At 35.7% G+C, this 15,000-nt stretch overlaps 1 protein-coding gene across 7 annotated transcripts in view; it reads right to left on the bottom strand.

The window, feature by feature from the left end:
- LOC122262636 (multidrug resistance-associated protein 1) overlaps window positions 1-15,000 on the bottom strand; it is a 53,125-nt gene that overhangs the window by 30,375 nt on the left and 7,750 nt on the right. For 3 of the 7 annotated variants that reach the window (XM_043030723.2, XM_043030721.2, XM_043030724.2), the window contains exons 6-21: window positions 14,797-14,990; window positions 13,428-13,448; window positions 11,466-11,663; window positions 10,935-11,124; window positions 10,223-10,391; window positions 9,414-9,565; window positions 9,006-9,143; window positions 6,584-6,730; window positions 5,798-5,882; window positions 5,363-5,565; window positions 5,053-5,229; window positions 4,761-4,928; window positions 3,855-4,038; window positions 1,041-1,155; window positions 765-915; window positions 404-620 (exon numbers count right to left, since the gene is read on the bottom strand). In XM_043030723.2, coding sequence (XP_042886657.2) covers window positions 404-620; window positions 765-915; window positions 1,041-1,155; window positions 3,855-4,038; window positions 4,761-4,928; window positions 5,053-5,229; window positions 5,363-5,565; window positions 5,798-5,882; window positions 6,584-6,730; window positions 9,006-9,143; window positions 9,414-9,565; window positions 10,223-10,391; window positions 10,935-11,124; window positions 11,466-11,663; window positions 13,428-13,448; window positions 14,797-14,990 — 2,509 coding nt within the window. Of the gene's footprint in view, window positions 1-403; window positions 621-764; window positions 916-1,040; window positions 1,156-3,854; window positions 4,039-4,760; window positions 4,929-5,052; window positions 5,230-5,362; window positions 5,566-5,797; window positions 5,883-6,583; window positions 6,731-7,639; window positions 7,787-9,005; window positions 9,144-9,413; window positions 9,566-10,222; window positions 10,392-10,934; window positions 11,125-11,465; window positions 11,664-13,427; window positions 13,449-14,796; window positions 14,991-15,000 lie in introns of all 7 variants that reach the window. The other 4 variants (XM_043030726.2, XM_086543515.1, XM_086543514.1 and 1 more) reach the window with 3 other exon arrangements.

Genomic DNA, 15,000 nt, shown 5'->3' with positions numbered 1-15,000 from the left:
GTCTGTGTGTGTCTGTGTGTGTGTGTGTGTGTGTGTGTGTGTGTGTGTGTGTGTGTGTGTGGTGTGTGTGTGTGTGTGTGTGTGTGTGTGTGTGTGTGTGTGTGTGTGTGTGTGTGTGTGTGTGTGTGTGTGTGTGTGTGTGTGTGTGTGTGTGTGTGTGTGTGTGTGTGTGTGTGTGTGTGTGTGTGCTAGTATTATTATTCAATCCATACACGTCTCTGAGTGTGTGTGTGGCAGTGTGTGCGTGGCAGTGTGTGTGGCAGTGTGGGAGTGTGGGAGTGTGGGAGTGTGGGAGTGTGGGAGTGTGTGAGTGTGGGAGAATGTGAACATGTGAGCATGTTAGTGTGAGTGTGCATGTGTATGTGTGCATGGGTGCTGTGAAAAATCAACTGAATGAACTAACCTTGGCATATGCCTAGTGCACCATACACACCAAGGTACATGTCCCTTTTCTGAGTATCAAGTGAGCCATCAGGTTCCAGAGGTTCCTCAGCCCACCTGGACAGCCAGATACTGGAGCCAACAGTGCAGCCATTGGAAGCAGTGTAAGATAATATTGTGAGTAGAGCTGGGATAATGCCAATAGCTTTGATGTAGTATTTGTAGACAGACATTTGAACCTGAAAAAGTTCCACAACATTATACAATAGCATCAAACTATTTATGCACCTGAGTCCAAATCACTTTGGACATCAACACACTATACCAATATTAGAAAATGATCATCCCAGTTATAAAGACCAGGTAAAATTATCCAAGCCTACCTTTCCTGTTTCTGCCTTTTCTGTTTCTATTAACTTTTCACCAATCTTCTTATCTTTAGTAGCAACTGTATCACTTGCCAGTTTTCCTTTTTCAGACTCACTAATCTTCTTGCTACCACGCCGGCGTAAAACACCACTTTTATTGTCTTTGCTGCAGAAAGAAACTCCATTAGTACCCGACTAACATCATAATCAAGAAGATAAACAGTAGCTTATGTACATATATTGAGACTTTTGGCTGTGTTTCCTTCTTGGTAAGTTGAAATGTCCACTTACTTCATATCTTGTTCTGAAATACTCTCGCTTTCGCTTGCTCTCTTGTGTCGTATTTGTCGCTCAACTACTTCCCGACCAAGAGAACTCTCCAGCTGATTTTTTATATCCTCTAGACCTAAAATATATTCAAGAATGCAATCTGTTAGAATTCCATGAGATAATGAATGTGATTCACTGTGATATAAAGCCAGCAGCATGAGTTGTGTACTGGATGCAGAGCTGAACCTTTCTAAAATTAACCAAAAACTTTTTCTTTCACTTTTACATATAAAAACATTGGAATATGGATGCACAGTAAACAACTGAAGTCACCAAACAAGTGATGCACATTTTCACAAACAGCCAGTCAATGACTGGTTTGGGCACCTGTCCATGATGGGTAAAGTTCAAATTTCTTTGGAAATTTAAGTATTCAACCAATCCTTGCCTGTAATTTAGAATTTTAACTTAAAAATTTTGGGTAACCAGAAATCTTATTTTCTGTCTAACAAATAACAAAATATCCTCATATGTATATGTGTACGTATGTATTTATATGCGTATGCGTTTGCGTGTTTAAGCATGTGTGTGTGTGTGTGTGTGTGTGTGTGTGTGTGTGTGTGTGTGTGTGTGTGTGTGTGTGTGTGTGTGTGTGTGTGTGTGTGTGTGTGTGTGTGTGTGTGTGTGTGTGTGTGTGTGTGTGTGTGTGTGTGTGTGTGTGTGTGTGTGTGTGTGTGTGTGTGTGTGTGTGTGTGTGTGTGTGTGTGTGAGAGCACGAGAGAGAGAAACATAATGAAAAATTAAACATAGCATCTATGATACCTAACAACATTCTCCTAAACTGTTACATCATTCATCATTAGTAGATGATAAAGCAAGGGAAGGTATCACATGGACTGTATTCCATCCTATTACTTCTAAAAGGAGAAATTTTCTCTCACATTATAAAAGCTTTTAGTTATAACTAAGCTGATAGCTACATACATGCAGAGTAATAAGAGGCTTTGTCAACACAATTCAGGTATGAAGAATTAGTCTTTGCTGAATATAAACTAAACCACCGAAAAACTTGGTGACAACCCTCTTGCCCAAGATTTTTAGCCACATACCTTCATGATATAAACCTTGATTCATTAGAATGAACTAGGTTTATTACAAACAGCTACAGTGCAAAAATGATATACTAGGTTGTGTGTGTCCCTCTAACATCTGTGAAACTGCAGGTACTGGGAACTAGTTCTTCAAAGCATTTTCCATAGCCCAAATCAAGCAAAGAAGGGTAAAATGACAAATGCACAAATTATTCTATGAAGGCAAAGAAACTGAGCTTTGTATCTGTGTCTTGGAGAAAAATTATATCATATCAATGAAATTGTTAACTGTTTTCCAGCAATTTCTTTCACTTTCATAAATTTTAGCACTGTAAAGAGAATACTGATGTAATGTCACTTGAATTGGATCACATATTACAAAGATTAAAACATCCAATTGTAAACCACACATTACAATACAATTACCATACACTGCCATTTCATGTAGCACTGAAGTCCTATATATGATTAAGACTTCAGTACAGTATTCTAAATGAAGAAAAGCATAACCCTTACCCCTTAATTCATGCAAGTGGATAGCAGTATAAAAGAAAACTTAACACTAAACTATTTTTCTAGTAACTATTATCCAAACAATAATAAGTAACTATATAACATCTTTTATGTTACCTTTATCTGCTTGTAGAACTGCAAATGCCATTTACAATATAAAAAATAATAATTTCACCAAACAGCTTCACAAATATATACATGATACCTTTACATTTACCTAACTCTGACAGAATTAACCATGACTACACTCAAGTTTTTATGTCTACTTATGCCAAAACTTCCATGTAAAAATATATGATAATCTCACTCTAGGTCATTGTTCTCTATACTCCTCAATATCTAATCTAAATCTTGCAATTAAACATTGCTCCTTAAACAAAAGTTTAAACACTTGTAAAAAATATGAAAAAAATATAGAACCATGTTCCTACCAAGCAATATACATAAATATCTTTCATTCATCAGATAAACTTCATCCTTTGATTTATCATGTACATTTTTAAAAATCTCTTTTCTCTCTTCCTAATATGTTATGCTGGAATCCAAATGTACCTCTTCTTTTTAATTTTCATCTCTTCTTTATATTTTGTCACATTTGTTACAGAAAAATTCAATGTGGCTTACTTCTGTTGATGATGAAAATATAGTTCAGATAGAGAATTCAATTCGTAATTGCAATGCTCTTTCTACTATCCTATTATTTGCCATAACTAGGAGTGCTATTCCTACATTTAAAGAAACACTAAATACTTGTCAATTGAAAATTTGGTGATCAATCTTCTCTAACTCTTTTTATGAGCTGTATACATATATGTATATATATTTCTTTTTCCTTTTCATCTTCTTACACAGCATTTTATATTTCTTAGCTTCCCTTGACATTGATAATCCAGCAACTTATCACTATTACTGCTGATATTGAAAAAAAAAAACTATGGTATATAGAAAAGAGAAAAAAGAATATGAAGTAATGAAGATGGGAAAAAAAACAAAAAAACTTCTCATATGAACTAAAATGAATAACTTCGGCAACAAACGTGAGTCTAGTGTGTAAGATAGTTACATCATAGCAGTTACCATCAAGGAGTTATGCTAAATCATTATGAAAACTAATGTATAGTCATTAACAACCTCTATTGATAATTATGTAGTAACATGAGTATAAAAAAAAAAAAAACAAGACGAAAATAATGGGAAAGAAATCATAGTATCACAGAGTATATGAACACACCTTCAAGAGAATCATCTTCTTCCTCTGCCTCAGACAGGTACTGCAAGAGAAATTCTTGAAATTCTCCCTTTCTCTCCATCAGCTGTTTGTAAGTTCCTTGCTCAGTTACAACACCATTTTTCAGGACAATTATATTGTCCACCACTGGTAGGTAGGTCAGCCCGTGAGTCACCAAAATGCGAGTCTGTGAAGAGGCACTCATTAAAGTCCATGTTCCACTTCTGTGACTCAGCCCTGGTTCCAGAGCCACCCTCTGCCCATAGACTATGGATTCTAACTTCCCGCAAAAAGGAAATGGCAATGCTCTATGTCTGCCTTCTCTATTTCCCTGGTTATGCTTGGTTAAAAGAGTGATAATGCTAGACTCAAATCTGAACACAGAGTTAAATGAAGCTTGAGGAAACCCTATATCAACCCTTCTGGGACAAGTCACATCTTAAGATGTACAGCCTGGGATAGGCATCTTATCTATCATACTTATAGTATGATAGATAAGTCTATAAAAGGTATAAAAGCACTGTAATAGGAATTAGCATTTGGTAGGATGTCCTCTAATAGTTTGTAACTTCAACAACATGAAAAATGCAATATAAAAGTGCTCCCCATCCCATGAAACATGCCTGTCACACAGGTTTAAAAACATAACAGACAGGCAAACAGGAGCATAAGAAGGAAAGAAGGAAGAAAGAAAGGAAGGAAGGAAGGAAGGAAGAGAGAGAAAAACACTGCTGAATCAAATTAAAGAGCAAAACAAAAGCTCTTGGAATATGTAAAGAGCCCAAAAGTCTTAATGATAACATAGTTATAGTGTTTCTAGAATATTCTAAACAAAGTCAAACTCATTCTATCTTCTCATGAATTCCTATATAGAAAACAATATAGCCATAAAAAAAACAGTAGAATTACCTTTTTCTTAAGCAAACCCTGGGGTCCTATGACATTCTCAAAAATGTGTCTGCCAACATGGGAATCCACGGCACTCAACGGGTCATCAAGAAGATAAATATCTGCATTTGCGTAAACAGCTCGTGCAAGACTAACACGCTGCTTCTGTCCTCCGCTCAGATTAATACCCTACACAAAGAAGAAAAAAAAACTCGTGTTACAACAGCATAACTACACTACCTCAAAAGTATAACACATGAGAAAAGAATTCACTTCAGAGTCAGTCTCTAAAAACTTGAAGCCTACGACACACCTTTTCCCCAATCTCCGTTTGATCTCCCCCAGGAAGTATATCCAGGTCAGGCTGTAGGGCACAAGCTTGAACACAGGAGGTGTACCAACTAGGCTCATGACTTTGGCCAAACGTTATGTTTGCCTCTAGAGTCGCATTCTGTATCCAGGCTTGTTGAGAGGCATATGCAATTTGGCCCTGAAGTGAAATAAAAGTAGTTATATATTACACTACACAGATCTTGCAATCATACATATTCCTTCCATGGGTAATCATCTTTCTCAAATTCCTAAGTAACTAAAATAAAATCTGTCATTCACATAATTATCACCTTCACATTAATCCTCCCAGACTGTTTCTCCATCTCTCCCAGAATGGCAGACAAAAGTGAGGACTTTCCAGCCCCCACAGTACCAACAACAGCCAGTAGAGAGCCCTCTGAGACCCGTAAGTTGATGCCCTTCAGTACAGGTTGTCCATCTTCTTCGTCATGACCCCAAGCAAAAGTTCCGTTCTCCATCACAACTGGGAAGCCTGTAAAGTTCATGTTGAGAGTGGAGGAGGAGAGCATTAGGGGAATCAGTATTATTACAATAGCAATAATAATTTTTCTATGATTTTTATACCATATGGTAGATATTCATATCAGCTATCTTCATATTGATTATGAAGAGAGATTCTCTCTCTGCATTATACTTCCATAATATATAAAACTGACTATATAGCTTAAGTATATGTTGCCAAATATTCATTAAAAAACACTTACTTTCAGTATTTTCTTTTGACACACAATTTGGGTCCAGCTCATCTGCATTCATGAACTTGTTCATTCTTTTCAGGGAAACACTTGCCTTAAAAAAATAAGAACTTGTAAATGACATCCCATTCAGAAGAAAATCTTTCTTAATAGTTATATCAGCAAATAATGTTGTTGTTGTTTTTTTCATATATATAAATCAAATTAGATTATGAATTACTGCAAAATCCTTATCAATTAATATATTTTTTTAATGAGCATGACACTTGATTTAACTCATCAACTGTATTATATTGTTCAAAAAAGACATCTAAAAGAGAAGATATGAAGGCTTAGATAATAATTTTTTAAAATCAGCATAGAACTAAATGATCATTAAAAAGAGTAGAAATCCACTTTTACCTGCAACTTTTTAAAAATCTAACATATATATTTCAATCACTAAGTATCATTAACATACAGTGCAACTTCTCTCAAATTATCCCCTAATAACAAAAGATAAATGGTTTCCCTACACCAAAAGCTATAAGAAACTATCCTATCAAATGACAATAAATTAAATAATTACCTTGAATATGACTTGTAACATAACTATTCATCTTTTATATTATGCATATACTTTTAAAATCAAATATATATATTACATCATGAGATATATGTGTGCTTGCCACAATTATCAAACAGCTAATTATGATAGAAACAAAACATATACCTGAATAAACAAACCATAAAAAAAAGGAATCTCAAGCAACACAGAAACAAGAATACAAGAACATCACAGCTCATTAATTTTACCTGCACCAAGCTTGATATAAGCATAGGCAACATGGAGATAGGAAAACGAAGCAGGTTGAAAAGAGTTAGTGATACGAATGCCTTCTGTGCATCCAAGACATTCTCTGAAGACAAACTAACATATGTTGCAAAAGTGGCCAAGGACACCTGTGGGGAGGAAATAAATGATGCCAATCATAACGATCAAATTAAATCTCATCTCTTAACCCATTCACACCGGGGCGATTCCGGCTTTGAATGGTCACAATCCCGGGGTTTTAGAACGCATAGGCCTAACGCCTCGGGATTCTCGGGCGCACTAGCCGCGAGCCTGGGCTGTCCGCTCACACACCCCGAGCGCCGGCCTTGGCCAAATATTTTGTCGCCAGTGTCTGACGCAAAAACCACAAAATGTGTCAGCACGTCATCCGGCGCGAATGGGTTAAAAGGAGTGGCAGCAATATTAAAAACACACTACATAAACCATAACACAGAATTGGTGAGACATACCCATATCAACTAATCCCATAACACAGAATTGGTGAGACATAACCATATCAACTAATCCCATAACACAGAATTGCTGAGACATACCCATAACAACTAATCCCATAACACAGAATTGGTAAGACATACCCATATCAACTAATCCCATAAAACACAATTGGTGAGGCATACCCATATCAACTAATCCCATAACACAGAATTGGTAAGACATACCCATATCAACTAATCCCATAAAACACAATTGGTGAGGCATAACCATATCAACTAATCCCAAGTAATTCTAAGAGTTTTACACTGACAAAAGTTTCTTTTAAAAAATTGTCTCTCCAGTCATACAGAAAGCAATAATTACTTTCACAAACTGGCCGTAAAACTTTGTAGAAAAGGGGAACAAACTGCTTCTGATTAAAAATGGTTTAATCCAGACATTATATCCTACACAGAAAAGTACATTGAAAAATACTTCCACATTCACATACATCTCTGAAAATCCAGAAACAACTAATTAAGTAAATCCATTTCCAAAACACAGACCCACAAGAATATTTTGTAGTTACTGTTTGCAAATACCTCTATTACTGATGATATAACATGAGGCAATCTTGTCATACAATCACGCAGAATATTCATGAGAGTAATGGACACAAAAATCTTCTCAGCATCCAGCACATGTGATGGATCTGACAGAACATATGTCATAAACATGACAAAGGTTACCTGGAAAAATGTATGATGATGAAATTCATAGTTCAAGAATATGAGTAAAGAGAATCACTCCCCTAAAGAGATCTACTCTTTTATCCATTCTATGTTCCTACAGTTTATGCCTGCATCACAATAATAATGTTAGCTAATACTGTCTTTTTAAAATTTTGAAGTCTAGTTATTTCCATTTAATACAAATTGTGTAATGTAATCAGCTAGAAAAATTACATAGATAAAACATAAGTGTGCTTTCATTTAACCCGTTGCCGACGGGGTATAGATTTGCTTACACAGGCTCCAGGATGAGTTTTATTTCTGATCAAGGCAGCTTCTGGCACATAATTTGATTTTTCCCACTCCCTTTTATTCACTCATTGTAGAGCTAGATCCATATTTGTGTTTTGCTTTTTTGTGTATTTTACTGTTTTTAGAAATTTATATCTGTCATATCACAGGTTCCATCAATTCTGCAGATGACTAAAATTGTAGTTCAGGGTCCATATCAACTCATTTTTTTTCTTTATACTCAATGTGATAGAAGTATTACTGTTTTAGGGGGGGACAAAACGCAACTTTATTTTTTCGTATTCGGAGAAAACATTCGGAGATACGAGCAGGGGTGATCAACCCTTTCCTTATCATGATGGTGTATATCCAAACAAACCTTTTCGTTGGTAAACTGATTGATAGAATATGTACCACCAGAACTTCCATGCCATATTAGCCATTTATCCCATGCTATAAGCTTGCTGCAATGGTATAGTGACATAGACAGTTGCATTTTGATTTATAAGACCTATCTTAAAATCTAATTTTCATATGATAGAGATAATTAACAAAATATTATGCAACAAATGCCATAAAACAACTCCCCAATTCTCAGCCCTCAGACCTCACCCCATTTACTTATCTGGGCTGTCAGTCAAATCTACATGATAATCACCTGAGGTCTATGATCTACCCACAAAGACTGCAGTGACAGCCTTTGACAGCTCCAAGGGACAATCAGGCTTTCATTTGTATCTAGCAACATAAAAGACTGGTGCTTCAATAAAATAAGATAGGTTGCTTCTTTGGGTCCATAATTAGTTTAAATAAATTGTCAAAAGTGTGTCTGAATATTCACAAAAATCAGGGTAAAATTCAAGCTGAAGAAGAAATAACCAAATTAGGTAAATGTCTAAGTATAGCTGTCACTGAAAAACAATTACATGATTTCAAGATAACTAACCAAGAATGGTGTGCAGGTCCAAATGAAAGAAGTTCCAGCTGTAAGGTACGCTGTCTGCTTCAATATCTTAATCTCTTTATTTCGCACTGAGAGAACTTGGTCTTCAAATGAGGGCTCCCAAGCATACAATTTGAGTACCTATATGAAACAAAGAAAATTAATAGGAAACATAATCTTACATACAGAAAGTGTAGTATAGTCTACAAAACAGGTAGCATTTTGGATATATAAACATGTAAGCTTCATTCTAAAATGTGCAATGCATGACAAACAATTTTCCTATCTTTATCACTTTTTAATAAAAAGCATGAAAACTTAGATACAAATACTAATACCAATGAACTCAAAATGCAAGAGTAAACAGCAATGCAAATGTCAGCAACAGCAATGACAATACTCCAAACTCACTTTAATTCCATTCAAGATTTCATTCATGAGTTTTACACGATGGTCTTTGTTCTTCATTTGTTTAATCTGGAGTTGTTTGGTTCTGTTGGCCATGACCCCATTCACTGGGATCAAAATAATCATAACCGCCAATCCAGAAAGAACAGACGGTCCTAGAAAAATAACAAAATAATAAAAAATAACAAATCAATGAAAATGTAGAAAACAATAACAATGATGTCATATAAACACAAATAATAGCAGTCATAACACTAACAATAACACCCACAATTAAGAAAAAATATACTGCTGAGTCAAATATACATATAAAGGAAAGGGGTAAAGTAAATCCAAGAATAGGAATTCCTTCTAATAAACTCTTTCCTTGCTTGTCATTCCAAGAGAACTTGCCCTGTGACTTTTGAAAAATGTGACCGAAGTATTTATGACACTATGACAACCTGGACTATTGCATGTAAATTAGACATTGTGTTTATGCGTTTGAAATATCCCAGCGTTTCGACCATTTGGAGCCAAAACAGCTCCGTCAACAGGTTAAGATACAAATAAGAAAATTAAAAGACCCTTTTCATTATATCATTCAAAAAGATGGTATTCGAACCATTCAATATCCTGATTCCATCCATGATTAGAAATATGATATCAAGTTTTGAATACTTTGTTAAAGTCAGTGTTTTACACATTATTTTCTTGAATACAATGCAGCTGTTGCTGAAATAAAATAAAAGGAAAAAGCAAAGCAAGAAAACTTAGGCACTATTACTCCAGGCCTTTAATGCACCAAAGTCCACACACCACAGACAACTCACCCAAGAGATCCCAGAGAAAGTAAAGGGCAAGAGCAATCTGCATTGGGGCTGACCAAAGCATGTTCACATAAGTGGTGAGATCCATGAAGCGCTGAGCATCCACAGACATTAGATTAACAATTTCTCCAACAGTAGATTCTTTCCTTGCTGAGGAGGAGATCTTCAGGGCCTGAAATCGTCATTGTTATGTTATCATTCTGGCTTTCTGGATTACTACACTCAAGGACAATTATTTCTATAATCTTTTACATTTGCATTTCATTGAAGAAGAAAATGTGCAACTTTATCCCAAAACCACCATAATAAACTTCCCCATCCTCAGGAACATCAAGAGGAAATCCTATTATCACCTGGGAGACAACAGATTTTGTAAATGATAAAGCCTCCAAGCTACTGTTCCAGCTTAACCCATCCCCGACGGGGGAATTCTAGCCTTGAATGTCCAAATGCCGGGGCGTTCAAATTATTAGGCCTAAATCAATTGAATGGCTGGCACAATACTGTGCCGCCCAGCCACTGGGCTTTTGAATGCACGGTACACATGCTGTACCACCCGTCCAGAGAGGGTTAAGGTAAGAGGTTATCCAGGACCAGCCCAGTATCTAGCAATGTAGTCGTCAGAATTGGGCAATTGAAAGGACCAGGTTGCCACAATGATGCTGTATAGCTGTCACTGTGCCTAAGTGGTGTAATCTACTAGAATAAAACCAACCTTGCGATATACAGCAGAGATGACTCCAGTGCGAATCTGCAGGCCCACAATGAACATCTTCATGAAGTACTGAGCCAGCAAGAATGACTGCACTTGTGCACAGATGAGCATTAAGAAAGCATAAAAATATCCTCGCCAAACTGGTTCACTTTCTTCTTCTTTATCGCTTTCAATGTAGGTGATTAAGGCACTAGAAAAAAATACAAAATAAAATACATACAGATATATGAAAAAGGAGAATCATTTCCTTTTATTCTCTAATAATGCTTCTGTTGGCATGAAAACCTATTTCTGCTTTATTTGACTTTTAACATATGAGAGATCAGGAATATACTACGAAGAAATTCTTTAATGAAGGCCAAATATATGCTCCCATGTAAGTTTCATGCACTCCCACTGGTTTAGTTCTTCTGAAACCATTACTGACATCAGAGTTATAGAAAAATGTTATTTATAAAAGCATCACTTCTTTAAGAAATATGAAATATATAATTTTTCTTCCTTCGGGCCATCATGCTTTTTAAATCTCACCTTAGAATCTGTGGGCTGACAAATTGCAGGATATCGTGGAAGAGCTTGAGAATACCTCCAAAAAAGAAGGTTGGCCCAAACGTGCGCACTATTGTCGGCAAAATGGAAAGATAGTGCTCTTTGTTCCCTGCAGTTCCAGAGATTTCCACATGGGCCGAGTCATTGGTGTATTTGGCAGATGTATGGGATTCCCCTTTTCTAGAAAGAAGAGAAGATGTTGAAAAGCCTTTCTTTACACAAGGAATTCACATCCTCTTTTTCCTTTTCTTCATCCTCATCCTCATCATCTCCTATTTCTCTGTTTTTAGTTTTGTGTAGTCATTACATCCTAGAAACTGTCAAAGAATATATATGTTCTTTCTCTAGGAAACTTATTCAGTTATTGTGTAAGTATGTTAAGTTCCAACAGGAAGATAATCACCTTTTCAGAACAAGAAACACAACTAATAATTTCTGATGTAAGACTTTTGTTGAATTATAAAGCAAATTCATTAAAGACAAATAACTGTTTTAGTCATAAACATTAAAGTTTCATAAACCAAAAAATAAATTATAAATAAACAGCATGAACTCCTTATACTCCCTTAACCTACTCCATTCATGCCACATTACAACATTTCTAATCCCTACTTAGACAGCTGTAGTCATATAAGGTCATGCTATGTCTAACATATGTACGATTAAGATCTAAGATCCAGAAAATACATGGGGATGTAAGCTTATTTTACATCATCATCATATAAGCATTTTCCAAGGAGCAAGCATTATATTTTATTTAAACATCAAAATACATTCCCTATGGAAGAGGAAAGGGTCTTCAAGAAACATACTTTAAAATACTGCTACGTTTAAAGATTTGGCATCTATATAAACCAATTATCATTTAAGAACCATAACCTTCTCATGGATATTCATCAAAATACATCAAAATGCAAATAATGTACTGGGTCTTGCATCAGCATAATAAAAATTATAATCTAGATTACAACACTACTTTTAAAAGAAGAGGCAAAGTTATAAAAACATTCTGCCTTCACTGTATTAGTGAAAGCGTAAAGCTTTTGATGCAAGTACGCACACACTGTCCATTCTGGTTTCGCTTTATTAATTATTTTCACCAAGATGGCTTAACCCATTGCCATCAAGGCGGGTGGTCTACAACACTAGCGGCACCGGCTAAAAATTAGAGGGACGGGGAATGGGTTTCTCCGCCCTCTGGACAGCTCAGACTAGCCTAAACAATATTTTTCAATAAATCCATCATAAAATGCAGGTTTAGGCTGACTTTGGAACACTGCAATTGTAGAGCTAGTGCTGTTATAGCCAGAATACTTCATGATGTGTGCGCGATTCAACTATGAGCAGATCCCGATGTTGCATCACATACGCATTGACTCCCGTCTCTAGGCCTAATCGGTGCTGACATGTATGTCATGGCACCTATATACAATGGGTTAATCAACAAAAGGTCAATCAGCAGACCTACCTTACCTCACCAGTTTACTACATTCCTTCAATTTTGTTGGTAAAAAAGTTACACAGGTGGGGGTAAGGTAGGCCTAGTGACTCCTTGGTGAACAAGCACTTGCAAAATAAACCTAACTACCTATAATGAAAGAAAATTAATGAAACAAAACCAGTGGACTGTGCATGTCCCCAGTGTCAATGATTTAATAAAAAAAATTGATCAGTGACAATACTTTGTCACTATTCATATTTCATTCATACATAAAAAAAAATATACATGATGAAAAAAAAAATAGGTATTTGCCATGCAATTGCTAAAAAGCCACTTCTCTAACAAAAATACTTTGAAAATTCAGCTTTTACTTTACTGTAAAAGTAAATAACCAGGAATACAAGTAGGCTCCCTTTTATTTACTACAATTACAGTTCATGAGCATTTGCAGGGTAGGCCAAGATATTTTAGCACTCATGCTTTGAGACTCATTTTGCACTTACCCAAAGTTATCCCAAAATTTCCTGAGAGCATTAAGTTTATACACAAACAATATAAATAAATTCAATTATATGAAAAGTATATCTATTGTCAATAAGTCCAAATAAAACCCTAACAGCAAACATTTGAAATATCAAATTTGGAAAAACTCCACATTTATATAGATTGTAAAATTTATAAACACTCCACAAAGACATACATATACACTGAAAAATGTATAAATATTCCACATAGATAAATATGCTGTACACAAAAGAAACACTCTACAAAGATGTATAATTCAGATGATGAGTCAGCACTAAATAATCTATACATTAAAGATTTCTCATACAACTATGAAATACCAACACCCTATAATGAAATAGTCCTTAAAGAAGAAGGAAAGTATATAAAGAGTAAATCAATTACTGTTCTTAACCCTATGATGACGGTGTGTCACACAGCTAAATGCCTGATGATGGGGCGACACACCAGTGTGACATTCCCGATGCAATATTGCATAGGCCCGGCGTTGGGGGTTGCCACTTCTCGCCGGGCCTGTCGGGATTTGGTTAATGAAATACATGCATACACATGTATGATACACATCTGTTTCCCTTGTTTATTTTTCTTTACTCACTAATATTCATGCTTTGTGTCATATAACCTTAAATACTTAGATGAAAGTTTCAAGATTAGCTCTGCAGTTAATTTATTGTGAGAATTTCATCATGTGCCCATTTGAGTCAAGATCCCAAAACAGTAACAGTATGACAAAATAGACAATGTAACAGATTAATTAGTAATCTTACCACTTTTATCATTCAACATCAAAGAACATCTCATTTAGTATTAATTGTAAAGATAAACAGTAGTGTCTTGCCTGAACATCCTCCTTTCCAGGATTCTCTACAAGAAGATTCACCCAGAAAATAAGCTTCATATGCTATATAATTGATTAACTAAAAAAAAAAAAAAAAAAGTTAACAATGATTTGGAAAATTAATCTTAACCCGTTAAAGCCGGAAGTACCAGCCACTAGGGATAAGACATTTTGTCATGGCTTTCCATCTGGCCAGCACACTGGGTGATCAGGCACGTAGCGCTTGGCCACGGCCAGAGCGGGAAAATAGCCTAAGGCATTAGGCTTCCATTTTTGATATACCACTGCGTTTAGACCATCTGGAGCCAAAACAGCCCCATTGACAACTGGTTAAAATCATATTTACACCAAGCTACTATAATGGAAAAAAGTTGTAAAATGTTATTAATCAAAACAAAGAATTACCTCCCCTAATTCTGTATAAAAATTATGCATTACATCTAATGAAAAAAAAAAGGCAGAAAAAAAAAGAGAGAGAAAGAGAAAATTAAAGAACGGATTGTACATACTTGTAAGCCTTGGCAGTGGTTTTCCTCCAGTTCTTGTCCCATTTTCTTACAATCCTCGATGAGGCATTTTCATAAGTCAGGTCCCACAATTGTGACTGTTCTAAAGGTTGTCTGTAGCCTTTCCATATCAATTTATCTAACCAAGAGAATGTGATTCGGCTTAAAAATGAAGCCTCTGTCTCTGGACATGGTTTCTGAAAATAA

The sequence above is a fragment of the Penaeus japonicus genome, unplaced genomic scaffold, assembly GCF_977035675.1.
Source record: "Penaeus japonicus unplaced genomic scaffold, GWHDUDI00000001_assembly GWHDUDI00000013, whole genome shotgun sequence".
Lineage (NCBI taxonomy): Eukaryota > Metazoa > Arthropoda > Malacostraca > Decapoda > Penaeidae > Penaeus > Penaeus japonicus.
The sequence above is the reverse complement of the archived record's forward strand: the minus strand, read 5'-3'. Positions and strand labels throughout refer to the sequence as shown.